This window comes from Aphidius gifuensis, linkage group LG3, assembly GCF_014905175.1.
Source record: "Aphidius gifuensis isolate YNYX2018 linkage group LG3, ASM1490517v1, whole genome shotgun sequence".
NCBI lineage: Eukaryota > Metazoa > Arthropoda > Insecta > Hymenoptera > Braconidae > Aphidius > Aphidius gifuensis.
The window spans coordinates 3,233,978-3,255,440 of NC_057790.1; the positions used below are offsets into that span (position 1 = coordinate 3,233,978).

Sequence of the window (21,463 nt, forward strand, 5' to 3'; positions counted from 1 at the left end):
AAGAGCGAGATAGATATGATGATTCGATGGCTGTTGTATATATAGTTTAAATGTAGTTGTATAATAGTTACACAAGCTTGACAATACACATGTATTGCGATATATACATAGACAGTTTATATTTTCGATTCGTGGGGGAGATACGGCACGTACCTATATAAACCCCCGATGACATTGTTCGCACTCGGATTCATATTCAAATTGGCCTAGCGTCGACGAATTGCGATTATTGCGATTATTATTTGCCGCACTGTTACGCCAAAAATAAAGATAGATACACATTTTAAGAGACATAAAGAGGGAGGAAGTTATTCGCGGGGTGAAAAGACTGAGGTAACGGATGTGGAGCGTAAATTTTACTGTATAAACTTGTCGTCAATGTTGCCATATAGACACATTACTCGTTTAAATTATATTGTACAATGAGAAGTTGAGAGACTTGTCGAGATTATTATCGTTGTCTTGAATTCTTGTGAATAAGATGAAAAGAAATGTAAAGAGCTTTTGATGATTTTTTTGAATTTTAAACAATGGATACAATAAACAAAATAAATAAAATACAGAATATTTTTGTATCATAATTTTATGCTCAAGTATTTTTTTTTTTTTTGAATATTAAATTAATGAGGAATATTCATAGTTGTTTATTCTTTGTAAGAAAAATTTTTAAATATACTCTAGAGTGGAAAAATAAAATAAAATTATAACAAATGTTGGAAAAAAAAATTTATGTATATTTATTATTATTATTTTTTTTTTTCAGATTACAATAATTAAAAGTACACAAACCACTGGTCTCAAGAGAGGATATTTGAAACCAGATAAGAATCTTTTTAGGAAGAGGGAAAAAAAGATGAAAAAAAATAAAAAATATGAAGACCATGTAATAATGTTGTACGTATTTTAAGAGGGGGGGTGATGATGAGAAGAATAATAATCGGCTAACGACAAGTCACGGTAAAAGAAAAAGAAAAAAAAAAAAGAGATTCAGATGGGACAGGATGGATTAATGTAGTGAAAATCGTGGCAATTAAAAATCCAATTAAAGAAAACTCCCTGTTATATACTTTTCACGCTATACGATATTTAAATTACAAGTTTTTTTTTTTTTTTTTCATTTGCTGAATCAAAATCATTTCCGCCCGATAAAGCGACCATTCATTTGTTAACGTTCGTGCCAAAGATTTTCTTCCTTTATTTGTTGTACTTATTTTTTCATTATTTTCATTTTCTTTATCTTTTTTTTTTTTTTTTTGTACTTTCTTTTCTCCCACCCACTTGCTACCTCGGTACCAGCCGTTAATTCTTGTGGATACCACGACATTAATTTTATCGCTCATTATTTTTTTAAGTGCAAATGAGTTCCTTGTTTTTCTTTCTTTTTTTTTCTCCTCATAGCAAACTGTCTCCCACTTTTTCTCTTTACCTTTTTGTATAGTTTTTTTTTATTCATTTTTTGTCTCGCTGAATTTTTTCTTTTCTCGTTTGTTGGACCAAGCATTCTCGTCTTTAATTTAAAAACGGAATCATTTCCACACAGGGTGACTCGCTGGATTAAAAACTCTCTGCCCACCCTCAACTTTTATTTTATTTATTTATTTTTTTCTTTTTTTACTACCCTCACTCAGCCCTCTCTGTTTCCTGGCGGACTACCTCTTCTTTTTTTTTTTTCTCCTTTCATTATTATTTTTTAATTTTTCTTTTCGTCTGGTTTCTTAGCAAAAGTCACGCCCACGTCAGCATTTTTATTTTTAATTTTTTCTTGCAATGTTAAAATATAAATTACTTATATATATAAATTATATATAATGATAATTTGTGTAGTTTTCAAGTCACACTCATTACTGTGAATTTAAAAAATTACATTTTAATTTATGACTGAGTTTTTGTCCACTCTTGCGAACAATAATTTACCACAAAGTAAAAATGAGATCTTTTTTTTTTTTATTCAAAATGTATAACATTTTAATTTATTTCACAGAATTGTATAAAGAAAAAAATAATAATAAAATAACATACCCAAGACTACTTTGTCTGTTTATTGAGTATAGGTTTTTAAATGCGTATACTTTTGGTTTTTGATGTCTCTTGTATAACCTTGCTGAGTTGCAAGATACATAATGATGGGGGCGGGTTAGGCATTAGGTTGGTAATTACCAAAACAACACGTTTGGTATTATAACGGATGTAACATTCGACTATATACCATCATTAAACAGTATAATTGCTTGCGTCCTGTGAGCCTTTTTCATTATTTCATATGCTTTCAATGATCAAGGCATCGCGCGCAAAGACACTAAAATACTCTCATGGTTTACTCGACTTTAACTCTTCATTCACTTCCCCTATTAATTGTAATATTGTCTTTTGCATCTTGTTATAATAAATACACGACAGCATAATCAATTATCATCCGCGCTCTAAATTAATCAGACCCGCATCAATTTTATTCATTCAACAATAAGCGCCTTATTCAATAATCAAAGTCTTTAGTATTTTTTATTTTATATCCAACAACTTTTAGACTACACACTCAATGTTCTATGTACGCTCAATCATAGACACACATAACCGGATGTAAATAAAATCTGTTAATTTTATTTGAGACATATTGTTTTGATGATATATATTCTTCCTGATGTTTAAAATAAATCAAATAAAAAGGGGTTCTATATGTACATAAAGATCCAATAATCATTGGCCTAATTTTTATAACATCATTGTTATGATAAAAGAAAAAACAACAATCAATTTGATAAATTGAATAAATGAAAAACATAAAAAGAGTCATATACTTGTCTAAAAAAAATTTCCAACAATTGTATCAATTCAATTTCTTTTTCAGCGAGTTTTACCCTTTATAGTATATATATTTATATACTTTTTTTTTGAGTTCTTTGTAACGAAAAAATCCGTCTCTCTGTGTGTGACTTGATACCAATGAATTCTGGTTATTTTTTTCGAGTACTCTGCAAGCCTACGTATATACGTACACACAGTTGAAGTGATAAAAATGTGTTGAGGCAATAAATAAAATTGGCTATATAGACATATAGTTTTTATCTACATACGGTGTCAGACCGCGGGCACAACTCGTTATTAGAAATTCTTGCATGGCGATTCAACTGTTTGAGCAGGATCTACTTCTATTATGCAGAGTTTGTTCAATCGGGTGTGAAAGTGCCTTTGTGGTTCTTTTTTTTTTTTTTATATTTTTTTCCCTTCAACTTGGTATTGTAAATACACCCCATACCTCCACCCACTACCACCCTCACAAACTCACTCATTCTTTTCTCTCTTTTTTTTCTTTTTATATTATTTTTTTTTTTTTTTATTTCTATCTGTCTCTCATCACCCTCGTGATATTTCATTGTTTAATTTTGCAATATAGTCAATTCTTTTGTTTTTTCCAACATTTCAATTTAAATTTAAAGTGGCCAGGGGAATGATGAGAAAAAGAGCCGCAAAAGTGTTCACTAACCATCGATACTTTCTGTTTGTATTTTAGATATATATAGGTATTGATGATGATCGGGTGGAGATTTTAGCAAGGCCAACTCAACTAAAGTAGAGGTGAAATAAAGAATCAGGCGCCGATCCGTTATTAATTAGATTGCCGCTTGGTTATGGAATGAGTTAAATAAAAATATACGCAAATATATAGCATGAATAAGGGCTGATCAAAATCGGTTTAAGGTTGTTCTTTGTTTCATGGAATTTATTTTTAATCTCTTTGCAAAAATACCGCTCTCAATATATATCCAACTGTTGTGTACCTGCTGGAATTAGAAACTTACCGTTTTTTTTTAAATTAATTGCTGTGCCAGTCAAGTCGGCACTATCATTCATCGAACACACAAATACACACACAAACATGCATACATTTGATGCTCCGATTCGGACAAGGCCAATTTGTTAAATATTTTTTTTTTTTTTTATACTATTATTATTCTATTTTTAGGAAGCGTCAAGTGTGCCTTTCTATTTTTTTTCGATTTTATTTTAAAAAATTTATAATTTAGTATTTACATACACAGTTGAATTTTTTATTCAGCTATATTTTTATATATTGTTTTTTTTTATTTTTGTATACCGTTGATATTTTTTTTCTGTTGGAAAAATGTCAAAAGAAAAACAAGAAAACTATATCCAAGTGTGCTAAAATAAAAATCATGTAGAGCTAAACAAAAACTAAAGCCAACACTAATGAACTGTGACCGTTTATTATTATTTTTATTATAATTTTATATTGTTGTATATAATGCTCGTGTATTGCTCGAGGTGTACAACGTATATTTCGTTTTGGATAACGAGTTTCCGCATAACTGCGTACCGAATATTGACGATGAGTAAAAAATGAAAAAAAAAAAAAAAGCTCAAAATGAATACGTACAATGTATATTGAAATATGTATACAGATAGATATTGTATATACTCATAATGATGATCTAGAAAAAAAATATAAAAGTTGATTATACGATTATGATTGTTATCGATAGCCTGATGTATACTGATGAGAGAAAATACAACGCAGAATGCAATTTGAAAGCAATGTTGAAATTGATATATTCCTATGAATTATGATATATATATTCACGACAAGATTCACATTTTACTACGATTATTGTCAAGTTTTTTTTATTATTTATTTATGTATTGTTCTCGACTCTATTTTATATATTTTTTTTTTCCATTTTAATATAGAATTTTTATCAATGCTGTTTTTTAAAAAATAGATAATTTTATTAGCATTATTATTTTAATAAAACCAAAATGGGTTTTATAAAAATAAGCACGAAAAAACTTAGATAACTGAGTACTTGTAACATTTAAATAATAACTAGTAAACGAACTTTTGTTGATTTTATAAATTTATAAAATTCAACTAATTTTAAAGATTTTTTCCAACTAAATAATAATTTATTCAAGGCAAAATAATATTTTTCAAGCACAGAAGTATATTTTCTTTTATTTTTCTTTTGACATCAAAGATTTTTGATTGAATGAATTTGGAAGAAATGATTGAAAGTATAGTCTTGAATTTGTGTTTTGAAAAAGAAAAAAAAAAAATACTGAGATATATATTGAGCATCTCGTTACGTATTTGGGAAGGCAAGGAGAGGGCCAGTAAAAGAGAAGAGGGTAGAAAAAAAAAGAAAAAAAAAATGAAATCTTTAAACGAAACGCGACGGGCGAACGAACTAATTCGTTCCATTTGAATCAAGAAGCGCCAAAGACTTTGATTCATGAAACTCACGGTGAGAATTTCTAAGTCGTCGATATGAGGAGTTGGCACTGGTAATCCCACGTAATGAACCTCTCAAGACTGTCACGAGACGTTTCAAATATTTATCCGGATGAAAAGACCTTCCGGGCGTCTCCAAGGCGTCCTGAACGACAACTACCATGATTTTTTTGAGTTAATAACATCCGTAGCCCCTTCATAAAATTGAATTTCTACAAAATTAAAAATAAATATATATATGAGAAATTATTAAAATAATCATTTTAAAAAAATCCACCTTCAACACACACACGTGAAATATTTATTAAAAACTGCTAAATTAATTCTACAACATAGACATTGATAAAAAAAAATTTTTAAAAAAAAAAATCCATTTCATTTATCAAACTAAATTTACAATTTTTCTATTTTCTTTCAATTTAATTTTTTTTTTTTCCTTCAGATAATAATAGCAGTTACATTATTGATGGTACTTTTTTTCTTTTTTTTTTTCAAGTGAAACAATTGGAAAATAAATGTCATGAATTACTTGTTCTTTTTTTTTTTTTATTATATTTAAAAAAAATAACGACTAACTTGTGAGGGGAAAAAATAATAATAAAAAAAATAAAAGAGACAGTAGTATAAGTGGAGGTTTGAGAGCATTTGCCACTGTGTAAACTGGCATGTCTGACCACATACATATATCTGGCCGTATCTACTTGTTGTATATATTTATTACACGTGTGTGTTTGTATGTTCATAGATGGTCCACAAGTTGCTTCACAGATGGCAGTGATCGTCCCATATATGACCCAAACTCTATATGAATAAACCACCATAAAAAAATTGAAATTATAAATAAAATTTTTGTATTTTTATTGAAATAATTTAACATCTGCAAAATATTAATAAATAAAAAAATATTAAATATCAAATTTTTTATATCTATTATAATAAAAAATATAACATAAAATATTTTAAATTATTTTGTCGCACCTGTATAACATTAGTATTTTATTTTATGTTGTTTTTTTTTTAAATTTTTTCAATATCTTTTTTTTTTTAAAAAGAAATATAGTTATTTTTATGACAAAAAACTGGTTGAAATATTTAACCGGGCACGTGTTGAACACAGACCCACTGATATCCCTCGACTCTTTCGACACGACAAAATGCAAGTTGACTGTCTTTGCTATCTTGGGTCACATTGAATCGGTGATCTTACTTACACTTTGTACACTTGATGTTTTTTTTTTTTTTTTCACTATAGTATCGTTTCATGGCAAAAACCATAAATAACACTACATACAGCTATATATAAAATTAAGTTAAAAAATAGTTATTTCATCCCAAGAATGTTCAGAATGCAGTAATTGCTAAAAACTTTGGTGCTTCAACTAAACTTGTATATGGATTATGAAATTTTAATAATTTAATATTGTTAAAGTTTTAGAAATATATTAAACTTGAATTTAAAATTAAAAACAATTTGAATTTTTAATAAATTAATAAAATAATAAAATATAATTATCATTTTAATAAATTGAATAAATAAATTTTTAAAATATTTTAATTATAAATTTAAAAAAATTAACATTAACAAGTTCCATCAATAATTTTCAAGCACTGTAAATTAGTCCAAGATAATAATATTAAAATATAATGTTGAATTGACGACCCACTATCGTGTTATAGAAATAATAAGAATTAATTTGGACAGTGAATGGTTAAATCTAGGCGAGTGGGTTTTTTTTTTTCTCTTATATACAATAAATGAACCAACTGACTTTGATTAGTCTTAATGTGTTAATTAGGGAAAATTGCTCGTCTCGACAGACTTTGTTCATCGCTAGCATGCGCAAAAATAAAATAAAAAAATAAAGAATTAAAAGAAATAAAAATAAAATTTTTAACATGTATATTGTACATTTAAACGCTTTACGCTAGATGGCAGTTCATGCATTCAAACACACCCTTAAAAATGATATTTATAAATTTGAAATAATAAAAAAAAAAACAATATAAATATTCCAAATTAATAAACAATAAATAATAATTAAATTAATATTAATAATAAAAAAAAATCAAAAATTATTTCTCAGTAATTGAATGAATATTGTTTTTTTTTAAATTCAATAATTCATAAATTAATAAAAAAAAAATGTTTATATTTACATGATATATAAAATATAGAGGCGTTATATTTAACAAATTGCGACCACACGTTATTCAACACACTCAATGATCATTAATCACTATTATCTTGAGATAATTTTTTTTTTTAATATAACTTTATCTGTTTATCCCTGTCTCTGACTATTTCATATGGCCCAAAATGAATTGCTATATAAATGAATATACACTATATAAAAATATATCCTCATTTTAATATATACTCCAGTAATGCTTATAAAGTCGCTCAAGGCATTAAAAAAAATAATAAAAAAAAAATAAATAATAATGAAATAATAAAAAAAATAAATACGTGACGCATTTGCAATGTAATTCGTTCGTTTCTTTTTATTTTTTTTTTTCTTTTACTCTTTATGTATATATACTGAGTATATCGTCGTAGGTTTAAAAAAGGTACATTCGCCTCCTGCATCATGGCCCGTTTAATAATCGCGTCCCCGAGGCAAACACTGTTTATTCACATTCAATATCGATACTCTCTCGTTTATATATATTTAAAAAATAAATAAATAAATTTTATTCAATGCAAAACCCGGGTGTTTACTCAATAATATGAGGATGCATTATGTAATATCATTTTAAATTGTGTTTGTATTTATGTTGGTACTTTTTTTCTTCATTTTTTTATCATGTGTCCCTTTCTGTATTTTATTTTTGTATATATTCATTTTTTTTCGTTTACTTCTTCTTTTTTTGCTCTTTGATAAAATATGTATTTTTTATTGTTTTTTTTGTTTTTTTTTTTTTTCGTAATGAGAAATAAAGTAGAGATTGTTTAGTGACGTGAGGCGTGTACCCTCTATTTAAAAATAAATATATTTTTTATTTTTATATAGGTATATATTATTTATGAATTTTTAGTTTGGCCAGTTAATTCTCGTCCAACCACTTGAGTTTATATTTGCAGAGTTAATGCAAAATACTTGCAAAAGGGGGGGAAATTCATAAGTGACAGAAAAACGACTTTAGACATCTTGTATGTTAATTTATCGAAAAGGTGCTAATTCCATTCCATCACATAAATATATATATACAATAATCAAGCAGACATAGCAGAAAAATAAAAAAAATAAAAACAACATTATATACCTATACATTTAAAAAAAAAAACTAAAAGAATTTTTTGATTGCATTTGATAAATTTAAAATTTGAATTTTATTAATCGATATATTTTTTAATGTTGACATTAATTATATAAAAGTAATTTTATAAAAAAAAAAAAAAACAAAAATCCAGCTCGTAAATTTTGTAAAAGCGTGAATAAATAAATAAACGATTAGATTTAAAATAATAATAAATAAATAAAATTAATAATACTGATGGAAAATGAGAATATAATCTTTTTGGAAACATTAACCATGAGATATTGAATATGTTAAATGATTAATTATTTCTTCTCATCTTGGTAAAATGATAATATTGTAAAAGCCATCAGGCTCATTTATACTCGTGTGTTTATATGTTCATGTATAATATGTATAATATATCTACATACATAAAAATATAAGAGGGTTAATTTATATTCATTTAAAATACTTAACTTTCACATTGCGCTTTTGCACGATTATTATAAAACAAATGTTACCTAGAGGGCAATTGGCCAACCTAAATAATTTACAACAGTCTAGTTTACACGTTTAAACATCACGAAATAGCAATATTATATAGTTAAATTTTCCATAGGTTTTATGCTAACATGTGCATAATATTAAATGGTAATGTGTTGGAAGGTTAATGAAGCAACTTAAAAGATGGAAAAAAAAAATAATAAACAAGATACATAGATATAATTGAAAAATAACAAAAAGAAAAAAAAAATCAACGCTGTAGATCGTTCTATGAGATGATGTCCAACCCTGAAGAACAACATTGGACATAAATCACCAACAGAAAAAAAACCTGTGTCATTCTGGGCAAAGTCTTGAAAAAGGTCACAAACCCCCTGATCCCTCTCTTGCTCTTCTTTCCCCTTTCATTGACCCCTCTACAACATACACCACTCCCTTCAACATTCCTTAATTTAAATTTCTTTATCCACCCTCAACTATTTAACTCATTGAAACTTATTTTTTCTATATTATTTTATTATATTCAATTTATATAATTTTTGTTTGTAATGTGCTATATAAATATATTTTTTTTAAATACTTGTTTTATTATTTTTCATTTGATAAATACAGTTGAAAAATAAAAGTGAAAAATATTAAGAGTCTTTGATTTTGACGATGAGTTTCAATTTTTCTATCAAACACATATTTAATATTTTTTTTTCTTTTATTCATGTTTAAATGTAAATATATATTATACATCCATATCCATCGGGTTTTTAAAAAATGACTCTGTATTATGACAGAGCAGATTAAACTGACATTTTTTTTTTTTCCTTCTTCTCTCTTTTTTTTTTATTTTTGATCATCATCATCATTATCATTGTCTAATCAAAATATAAAAATAAATAATAATTTTTAAGTGATAGTAATAAAGATTGAAAGAAAAAAAAATATATATACTGTAGACTGTATTTATTCATGTAACCTTAGATTGATATTAATTTGAAAGTTCTTTCTCGACATGGGTTTTAATATTTCATTTTAATTTCAATCACCTTGAATTTTTTAATATTATTTTTTTTTTGTTTTAATGCCTTGTGTATGTATGAACTGATGCAGTGTATGTATTGTGTGCGTGTTGCAAATGCACGATGTGCAACAGTTTAAAATCTTGGTTAATTATCATCATCAATAATTGTATATTAAGAATGAAGAGTATAAGCACTGGCATATCACGTGGACCATTATATTTCTGAAAGAGAAGTTAAATAAGAACTCTTGTTTCATTCAACATTATTATTTTTATCTTATTTGATTTTATTATTTTCATATCCTTGTCCAGCTAACCACTTGAAGCACCAACCAACCCATCATATATATATTCGTGCACGGTTTAATATTTCAAATAAATGCGTACATTAGCGCGCTATCTTGGTGTGATTAACAACAGCTCAGCCGCTATTATGACTTATCTGACAGGAGTCACTTATTCTTATTTATTTTTTACATTTGTTTTAACAAAATTCAATAGTCTGTAATATAAAAAAAAAAAAATTAATTAACAACATTAATACAAATTTAACTCAATTATTTATCTTTAAAATTTTTTAAACAACAAAAAATTTTATTAAATTTACATAATATTGATTTTTATAATTTTTTTTTTGATTAATAAATAATTTAATAATTTAAATTTAATATTATTTTTTATCTTTATACGTTAATTTAATTTTATAATTTGTTTTTTTTTTCATCATATTTTTATTAATATTAATAATTAAATTATTTAAATTAATTTTTTCATAAATATTTAAATGATTTTTTAATTTTGTATATCAAATTTAATTTAAATTAAATATTTTGATATTTTTCAAGATATACATTGACAATATATAAATCAAAAGAAAAAAAAAAAAAAAAAAAGAAAAAAAAAGTCATTGAACAATGTAATCGACAGACATTTGTCAAACCTTTTTATTTTTTTATTTTCATTATGATCCAGAGCATTTGTATTGGTCACGAAAGAGTGGACGGTTTAGAGACGCATTATGTTTTCAAGCGGAATCATCATTTGAGCGTGTATTAATGTACACGTTATACCTGTCAAGACTGGTCAAGAACAAATTTTGACCATTATCATCGGCTCATTAGAGACAAACATTTTTACGGACACTTGGTAGCTCTTTACCTTGTCCTAATGACTGATCACCATGGCTCATTTTAAAAAACCCAATAATAAAAATAATAATAAATATTTATAAACTATTATTTTTTAATTTAAAATTCATTTATTAATAACTCAATGATAACAATAATAATAATTCATATCAAGGTCAAATAAAATATATTTATTGTGTCAGAACATGGGAGTTGAATCAACATGAAAAAAAAAAAATAAATGCAAACTTCCGTTTCGATTAAAAACCTAATCATTACCCCAATATAAAAATAAAAAAATAAAAAAATTCACTGATGCTTAGTTCAATTTTTACACTCGATTAAATTAGAAAAAAAAAAAAAAATTATTATATGTTTTTTTAAAATATGTGTATCAATATAATAGTATATTTAACAATTTATCAATTTAATTATTATGAGAGAATATACATTGAATATATATTTATCATGAAAATCTGATGGAACAAGCTCGTTCTCGTTGAAGGTGCGTCCATCTACATGTTCATTGTAATTTTTTTATTTTAATTTTTTATCTCAAGTCCAACACACTGAGAGAAGCTAAAATGAGTTGAGACCGCACCCTCAATATGTCCCCACCCAAATGTAAAAAAAAATTAATAAAAAAAAAAACTTGCCACGACCCCCGCGGTGTTTTGGTTTCTATCCTCATTTTTTAATATATATTTAATCAGGCTCTTGCAAGTGCATGAAATCAACAGAATAAAAAAAGACAGATAAATAAATATTCACAAATACACTGGTGAAGACAACATTAACCTGACACCCACACATATTTAATATACTAATATACAACATCAACAACATCGACCTGTATATAAATTCATATTTACTTTTTTAATTTTTTTTTTATTTCATTTAACAATTTATGAATTTTAATTTTTTTTTTTTTTTTTTCTCACTAAATATTTAAGCATGCATATTTATTTATTTTATTTTTTTTATTTTATAATCATTGGTTGATATGGGGTCAAGCAAAATATGTTAGTCGTAGATCATCAAAATATTTTCATTGTTATTTTAGGATCATATTATGTCCAATGATCAAGATATGGTTTTTTATTATTTTTTTTTTTTTATATTTGATTCTCAACCCCTCAAACAAAGCCAGGTATAAATTAATACCTGATAAAAATGTAAGTTTAGATATTTCTTCACCATGATGTATAAAATATTTAGGAAATTGAATTTTAAAATAAAAAATTATAATATAATTTCAAGAGATTTGTGAAATAATTATTACAGATTTTTGTGTATAGATATTTTTGAAATTTGTCAGGTAAGTAGAAATAAGTTTCAACTATTTCCAAAAAAAATTTCATCATGGTCCAAGTATTATTTATTGTTAAAAAAATATTAAATTCTATTTTTAAATTAAAATTAATTTATGTCACTGGTGCAATGAATTAACAAGTAAGCCAACTTTGCCCAAAATCATATATATAATTATTAATCAGTAAAATTAAATTGTAGTATAAGAAAAAAACGCTCTCATAATAATAAAAATAAATAAAATAAAAAAAATTATGCTGCAGTGACATAAAAGAAAAGAAAAAAATAAAATAAAAGAAGAAGGGGTCTGTTGATCCGTCTGTTGTCAGTTGAATGTTTCGGTTATGTATAAATAACAAGTTGAGGGGATGGTATGATATTCGTTATAAAATTGTATACGATACGATCGGTACGGATTTCAGGGAGATATCAGTGCTAGGATCTTTATTCGATTTGGTAACATTTTTATATATACATTCGTTTAAAGTACCTTTGAATTTATATTTCAAACGAATCTGGCACAACTATTATATTTGTCTCTGTGGATTTTTATTTTTTATTTTTTCCTCCTACCTCCCAAACAGTAGTTTTTTTTTTTTCCTCTATATCTACTACCGCGAATGGCTCATTCGTAATATTCTACCCGTTGGGTAATAAATTACCAATTGTTTTTTTTTTTTTTTCTTTTATATTTATTTATTTTTGTTATTTCAATATCGAGTCAGGATAACGTATCGCAAAATATACATCTTGAATGTCTCTTACTTATAACCACTGAAAAATGCATTCTTACAATATAACTATATTTTATTTTTCAAGCCATTCAATGATAGTATAGTTGTATGTCGTGCCAATAGTCCTGCAATACGTTCTTCGTGACATTCAGTAGCTAGAGAATCAAACACGTCAGTAAACATATATACAGAAGCACTGTAGTATATCCAACAGTCCAACACCCAAAGAAATACTTGCTAAGACAATGTAAAAGACAAAATACTATATCTATATATAAATAATAAAAAAAAAATCAAAAGACACCGCGAGTCCTGTGGTTATATTTTAAATTATAAACTTGATTTTTTATTTCTAATATTTTTTTTTATTTTTGTACTTGTTAACTCGTGTGCTTTATGGAAATTCAGTGATAGCTAAAATTATAAACAATAGCAAAATTATATTTATATGAAATTTCAGTGTGTATATATATATTTATGTGGTCATGACAATCGATATTTTCAGACGATATTTTTTTATTTTTAAACGAGAAGCAATGATCACAGTTGGTCCTGTAGGCAAATCGTGATCGCGAGCGATACCAAACAGCCGTTTACTCGAATCATTCGCAGATCGAATATTATAAGAAAAGAGATGATGTTAAACACAATCGGCACATCAATAGGTAAATTCATACTGGACATTGTAAACCCCTTGGCTCTCACGAGCGTCACGAGACTATCATAACATATATACCTGATTTTTTATTATTTCAATTTTATTTATGTTTATCATATTTATTTATTTTTTTTCTTTAATGGTATTTGTTGTTTTTTTTTTTTCAATCAATTGATCTCCAATTTTTAGCACCAATAATTGATTTCATTTTTAAATTAACAGAAAATACCACTCTTGTTGAATTTGCCGCTTACCATGTTAAATTCCATTTGTTATTCTGACTTTTAAATTTTGCTAAAATCAATGTACACTGTTTTTTTAAAAAGAAAAATATATAACAAATTACGATCAACAAGATTTGCAAATTAACGTTGCAAAACAAGATAAAAAAAAAAAACAAATCATTATTTTGTTTCAAATAAGTAAAAAGAAAAAAGTAATTGACACTGAAATGTACTTTGATTTCGTCTTTAATCTCTATATTTGAGTCTCTTGAAATTTATAAAATAAAAAAAAAGATTCAAAACATTATATTGCTCAAGTTACTAATACCTGATTCTTTGATTAATAAATCATTAGCACAACAATATATAATTCTAATATAAAGTTTTTTGCTAATTAATTAAATAAAAATTAATACAGTCTATAAAATTAAAAATACATGAATCAATATTATATGATAATTTAAATAAAAAATAAAGAATAAATACACATATAACTCAACAACTTAAAATAATAAATGCTGAAATTTTGACTATTATAAGCTAATAAACAATATAATAAAAACAATCATATTGAATTTTATTATATGATTATTTAATGTCAAATTTAAAACTTTGAATAAAAAATCAAAATTTAAAATTGATAACTTGTCATCAATGTACATATCAAGAATTTACAAATTTTCATATTATTAATTAACTGAGTTGATAATTTAACTTGCATACTGTTATTTATATGATATACAAACAACATAGAAAATCAATAATAAATAATTTGTTGTTAATCAAAAATGTATTAAAATATCAAATTTGATTAACAACAAGACAATAATTAAATATATTCAAATTTAGCATGTAAATGTATATAAAGAAATAAACAATATGTCATCAAATATTAACGCAATTAAAATCATTATAAGTTGTCAATATAATAAAAAGTATCAAAAAATCATTATCTCTTAAATATTATATGTAAAACATAATAATTTTATATTAAAAATATAGAATTAAATTATCCAATAATAATCAAATTCCAGAATATGAATCGTCCAAAGCTGTAACATCATTGCGTGGGATGTAAATAATATAATAAAAAAATAAATCTATAATAATAATATCAACAATAAAAACAAACATGAAAAATGAATGTGTTGTTGGTCGTTGTACCTGTTCGAGACAATAATGACAAGAATGGAATGAGGATGTAAAATTGAAAAATAAAAAAAAAAAAAATCACATCAACCACGTTGGTATACTAATCCAAGTTGCTGATAAAATCTTAGCATCGATAGCGTTAATAAACCAACAACTATTCTATGACGAGATAACACACAAATGAAAGTTAATGTAAAGAAAAAAATAAAAAAAAAAAGTCAACAACGACAGAGAGTTAATAAAAAATAAATAAATAAAACAAAAAAAAAAAAAATCAGAAGTGAGATGGAGAGAATAAAGCCTGCGGGCACTTGGAGCACAATGCCTTGGCCACGATTGGCATTTAACCCACGACCCACACAAGACTTGGGCCCTTTTATTATTATTATTATTATTATTATTATTATTTTCATGATTTTATAGCATCGAACTTGATTTCTCAGGGCCAAAATGTAACCAACTCATTTGGCCCCGTTAATCCTTTCACCACCGACTTGATAATTATTATAAATGATTGAATAACAGTTTGTTACCTTCCATGACAATTCAATAAACACTATAATGATATTAATAATGAAAAAATAAATTTTTCATAATATATTTAAACACAATACTGAATTAAATATATGTTGAATATTATTTTAAGACATTGAGATTATATTTTTTTTTTGATATTATTTGATTATGAGAAAAAAATAAATAAATATAAGTATGATCAATGATGACTATGTATATTGAACAGAAAAAAAAAAAATACATATGATTGAGAAAGTTCATGTCACAAGGTCTAATTCCAATTAAAATATAACAGTCTCTTCATTACGATTTTTTATTCTTGAATATTCACGAGCAAGATGATTCTACATCTACCTGATGGTGAACATGTTCACTCTGTTGTATTATATAAATCAAGTTGCTGTTTTAAATATGGTACGTTCAATTAACTCATCAGGTACACTGTAAATATATATATATACACACACACACACACTGCCCCAAGGGTGTCCACATATTTTTCTTAACACAATATAAATAAATAAAAATAAAAATGCGTAACCACACCGTTTGTCTTGGACTCTTGGATGAATAATTATAGATAGAAATTATTTAATATTTATTATTTTTATATATTATTTATTTTTTAATTTTAAACTGTTTGGACACCCAGTTGGACACTTGAGAATATTAATTTCTATAACGAATAATTGCTAAAGTTTATAATCTTGCTTGAGGGTGTTGTATATATGGAGATCAACATAAACCCAGCTCAACAATCTTTAGTATACATAGAGAATTTATTTTATTTATTTATATATATTTTATTTTTTTTTTTTGAAGAAGGGTTACTGGAGAATAAAAAAGAGAGGTCAGCAAAGAGTATAAATACTTGGACCAATGTATGCGCAAAACTGCAACGAACCATGCTGGCCTCCAACACCTCCAAACTCTTATGACCATGAATGCATTCTTATTTTTGTTTTGTTTTTTTTTTTTTTTTCTATTTTTAATTTTTAACTTATTATTTTATTTTTTTTATTATTTTTACCACACACCTCATTCTCCCTTTTCTCGCACGTATCCCGTCGTTTTCAGTTCAGCTTGTTTTATTCGACGTCTGGCTTCGCATTATTCTTTTGCTGGTTAATTAGATTTTGATGGCTAACGCAAGCATTTGCATCTTTTGCCAATCTTACTGTTTGTTGTTGTTGTTGATTTTTATTTATGTATTTTTATTTCTGGCTAAAAAAAAATTCTCTTATTTCTGTATCAAAGAAGATTGAGTAGAGTATGATGTGGTGCCTTCAGTGCCTTGACCAATACAAAGAAATTATCTTTGTTTGTATTATACATATTTTGAGTTGTTATTTATTTCATTTTTTCGCGTTATTTTGTTGCACTGCGGGAGAGGAGAAGATGTCTCGCGAATGCGCTTGAATCAAAAGAGATCCAGCGAACATGGGGCCAAGTGTCAACGAGGCAACATTCACGTCAGCACTATGCACAGATAGATTTTTAAAAAAAGGATATGTATATAGTCGTTGTGTATACATACCACTTGTCATTTTATTTCTGCCCTCGTGACGTTTTTTTTTTTTTTGTTTTTTTACATATATATTATTTTTTAATGCTCGGTTTTTTTTCCTTGGTCCTTTTATTTTTATATATACACACAGTCCCTGAGGCACTTGGTATAATTTATAAATTCCAATTTTAAATGCATTTATTTTATTACCCATCATCTGCAAATAACTTGACCAATATTAATCACATGAAAAAAAAAAAAAAAATGCTTTTTAAGTCAAATTTAATTGTTAACAATTAAATTGAATTTTTATTTTTTTACTTTTTAATTAGCAAATATTTTTGAGGTGTCAAAATTTGATTATTCAAATATTCATTGATGGAATTTTTAGTGATAATGTGTGTGTGTGTGCATTGGACATTTTAATGGAAAATAAAATAATGATGTTGATAATAATAATAAAATAATAAATAAAAACAAGAGTAATAACAACAAGTAAAAAATAATATATTCAAAGATGGTTTATCGAATGTATATGCTGTATATAAATGTTTGAGCTATTTGTCTTTTTGCTTAATATGAATCGTTAATTGCAATATGTCTCAGTGAATAATAGAGACAATGGTAAGTTGAGATGGTTATAAAAATATGTACACGTACAAAAACTTGACTATAAACACTCTAACCAGAGATTGAATCAGTTGTTGTTATTTTTTTTTCAGTTTGAAGTGGAATGCGTGGGCATTCAGGAAATTCAATTTTCAAACAAGTTGAGTTATTTTAAAAATTTAATAATCATGTAATTCATGAAACACGTGTTTATTATATATTATTTTAATTTCATTTTTATATTGTGATTATAAATGAATAAATAAATTTCAATCAAGACAGAAAAAAAAAAAAAAAGAGCTTAGGGTATGATTGATTTATCAGCAAAAATTAATCATCAATCTCAGAAGAAATGGAGTAAAATAAAAATGATAAATTTGCTATATTTAAGTAACACATGCTTCAGTATCAAGGTGTTCACCTTTTGCATGCCCTCAAGATCATCTTTGAGTTAAAAATAAAATAAATAAATGATAATGATAAATAAAAAAAAAAAAAAAGACAAAAGAAGAATTTGTATTGATGCGCGGGAATTTACCTTTCAATGATTACCATCTTCATTTAAACGTGTCGTAGCCCAAGGCAACGATATTTAGCCACTAATTCACAATCGATCAATAATTTTTCGTGGATATCAAAATGAATCATGTGTTTGTGAGATACCTACTCTAAGAAATGAAACCTCACTCGTGTAAAATATCTTGAGGCCGTGGGCGGTCTACGGTCAGCGCTAACTAGGTTCACAATACCTCGGCATTAGACTCTGAAACGATCATTTTTTTCTCACTCTTTTTTCTTATTGCTTCGTTTTTTGTTGTTTTTTTTTTTTTTTTGCAGCTTTATCCTGTCGTTTTAAAGAGCTGATTCGTCAGTGGCCGTTAGCTGGGAGTCAAACATACTGAGCGACACAGAATTGCATCTGAAAGAGAAAAAAAAGATGAAAGATAATAACCCTCGCATCATTGGCAGTTTATAAAATAGAGGAAAAAAAAATAAATGGTTAGTCTTGATGCAGTGCAAGTGGTACAAGGTAAAGAAAAAAATATAAATCAAACACAGGGTGACAAAAGAAAAAACATTGAGATTTTCTTGACTGATAAACAAGTTACCTTGATCATTGAAAAATAGCTGTTAAATATTTTTTGTTATCAACAAATTAAACATAATTTTTTTCCATATACTCACCAATATTTTTAGTATCAGGCCTTGTTGGACATTGATTTTCATTGGCTGGTGTTGTCAATCGACATAAATCTATAGTCATTTTTTGTAACCATCATTGAGTCTTCATTGAGCCTAGCAGTCAAGTTCTGTAAAATAAAATTTATAAAATATAAAAATAAATATTAAATGCCAAACACATTAATGATATAAAATGACAAAAAAAAAAAAAAATGGTTATAATTTGTTTTATCAAAGTGGTAATTTTATTTTATTTTTGTACTTGTACACTTATGAGCTATAATATCACGTATAACTAAAATGAACTATGAAAGTCACGAGCAGATACGAGGCAAGATTATGAACGATACTGAAAACTTGCCAGTGTCTGGGCAAGGGTTGTTTCAGTTATATTTATTATTTTTTCACCACCCTAACGACAAATATAAATTTTTTTTTTACAACCAACAAGAAAATCTTTTTCAAAAAATAAAATTTATTTATTTTTTCTTTTTACCACATGAAAATACACTCTATTTTCATAATCCAAAAATATTTTGTCTCAAGTATAGTGAAGAAATAAAAAACCATTAATATATTAAACGATGGTATGGTTTTTATTTTTTCATTAATAATTTTTATTTTATCCTTGGGACATTAAATAATTTACATATTTAAAAAAATAAAAAATAATATTATAAATTAAGGGTATTTAAAATAATAATAAATAATAAGAGTCGATATACGAGACGAAGCAGTTTGCTCATCTTCATTAACAATATTCAATATAATACCTATAATCGAAGTTTTTTTATATATATAAGTTTTAAAGAGCTTGAAGGCACAAATCAGTGTGCATGTAGATGAACTTGGATGAAACAAAAGCATCAAAAAAAAAATGCATTGAACAAGAGGGATGGAAGAGACCAACAAGGGAAGATTAAACAAGAAAGTGAGAGACAAGAGAGTGTGTTGCCTGGGGGTGTAAACAGGATTTTATAATTTCATAATTGAGGGAATTACTTTGGCTCGCCAGAAGATTCCAAAGACTTGGTACAGTCTGTCTTTTGTTGGCGTGGGAGGTATCTTTTTTAAACATTGTTTTATATATTGCATGACGAGCATTTGTTGTTTATATATATATAGCTTAAGCATCATCATAACAATCTTACTATTATCCCTCGTATGTCTGGTCAAATTATAAAATTACTCGCGACTCGTTAAATCATTATGAGTACTTGATAAATAAAAAAATAAAAAAAATCAAGTTGAAGAGTTGCAAAATGAATTAAAAAATAATTTATGTTTGCTTAGTTTTGTTTGGATAATATTGTTTAAATTTAAATTATATAAAAATTTTTCTTTTAATATCAGTATCATGCTTATAATATTATGATTTTTGATATACAAATTATTTATTTTTTTTGCAAAAGAAAATAGAGTTGTAAAGTGTTGATCGTAAATTATTTGTATGTATTATATGATGCAACGAAAGAAGAAAAAAATAAATTGTTGTATATTATATTATGTACGAGCAAAGTGAGAGAATTGTATGAGCAAAGTACTTAATGTGTTATAAAACTTCAAACCTGTATGGTCGTTATTTCAAATAATTACCTCATAACCTTCGAACTTCTTTTCTTTTTTTTTTTTTTTGTTCTCTTGTATATATTGGAACAAAGAAGTAGACAGTTTATTTTTCTCCTGAAAATTTCATCATTATATACATAACTATGATGATAAAAAATTTTCCCATATTCACACACATATATCATATTTTTATTATGATTCTTAAATTTTAAAAAAAAAAAAAATTATATTTCAAGTTATTTTAGTGTTGTCAGTTTTTTTTTCTTTTGACACAGAGAATGCGATCAATCGTTTTAAATTCGCAGGGTCTAAAACGTTTGAAATCAAGGCTAAAAATCTTTGTCAGACAGGTGCGATACCAGACATTTTTGTATATTTTTTTTTTTCATTTATTTTTGCCTCGTAGACACAAATTATGAGCCATAAAATATTTCAAAAGTTGGCATGAAGTTAATAAAAGAATAAAATTTCAAATATAAGTAACAATGTATTTTGTTTGATTTATATTTGTAATGAAAATCTTGGTTATTAATAAAAAAAAAAATAAAATATATTGTGAATATTTTATTATTATAATCATCTTTGATTTTTATTTATATTATTTTGTTTTTTTTTTTTTTTTATATAAAATCTCGTAATTTATTTTATTTTTCATATTATTATATGCAGATGGAATGGTACAAGTACAGATGGAATAAGATGGCATTCTGTATTTTGAGACGGACATAAGGTCGTCGACTAGTTACTCGGAAATCGAAATAATGAGGCATCGCCTCCTGGGCATAGTCATTGAATCACGTGCCCTTGCGGTCGCGATCATTTCCTATTATTATTATCATTATTGTTATTGTTGTTGTTAATATTATCATTGTT

General features: G+C 26.0%; 1 protein-coding gene across 1 annotated transcript in view; it reads right to left on the reverse strand.

Annotated features, from left to right (window-relative positions):
• The window catches only part of LOC122853533 (chymotrypsin-2-like), a 32,045-nt gene extending 12,942 nt beyond the window's left edge, over positions 1-19,103 (reverse strand). The window contains exon 1 of the mRNA XM_044154034.1: positions 19,025-19,103. Coding sequence (XP_044009969.1) covers positions 19,025-19,103 — 79 coding nt within the window. The remainder of the gene's footprint in view (positions 1-19,024) is intronic.
• Between the last annotated feature and the right edge of the window lie 2,360 nt (positions 19,104-21,463).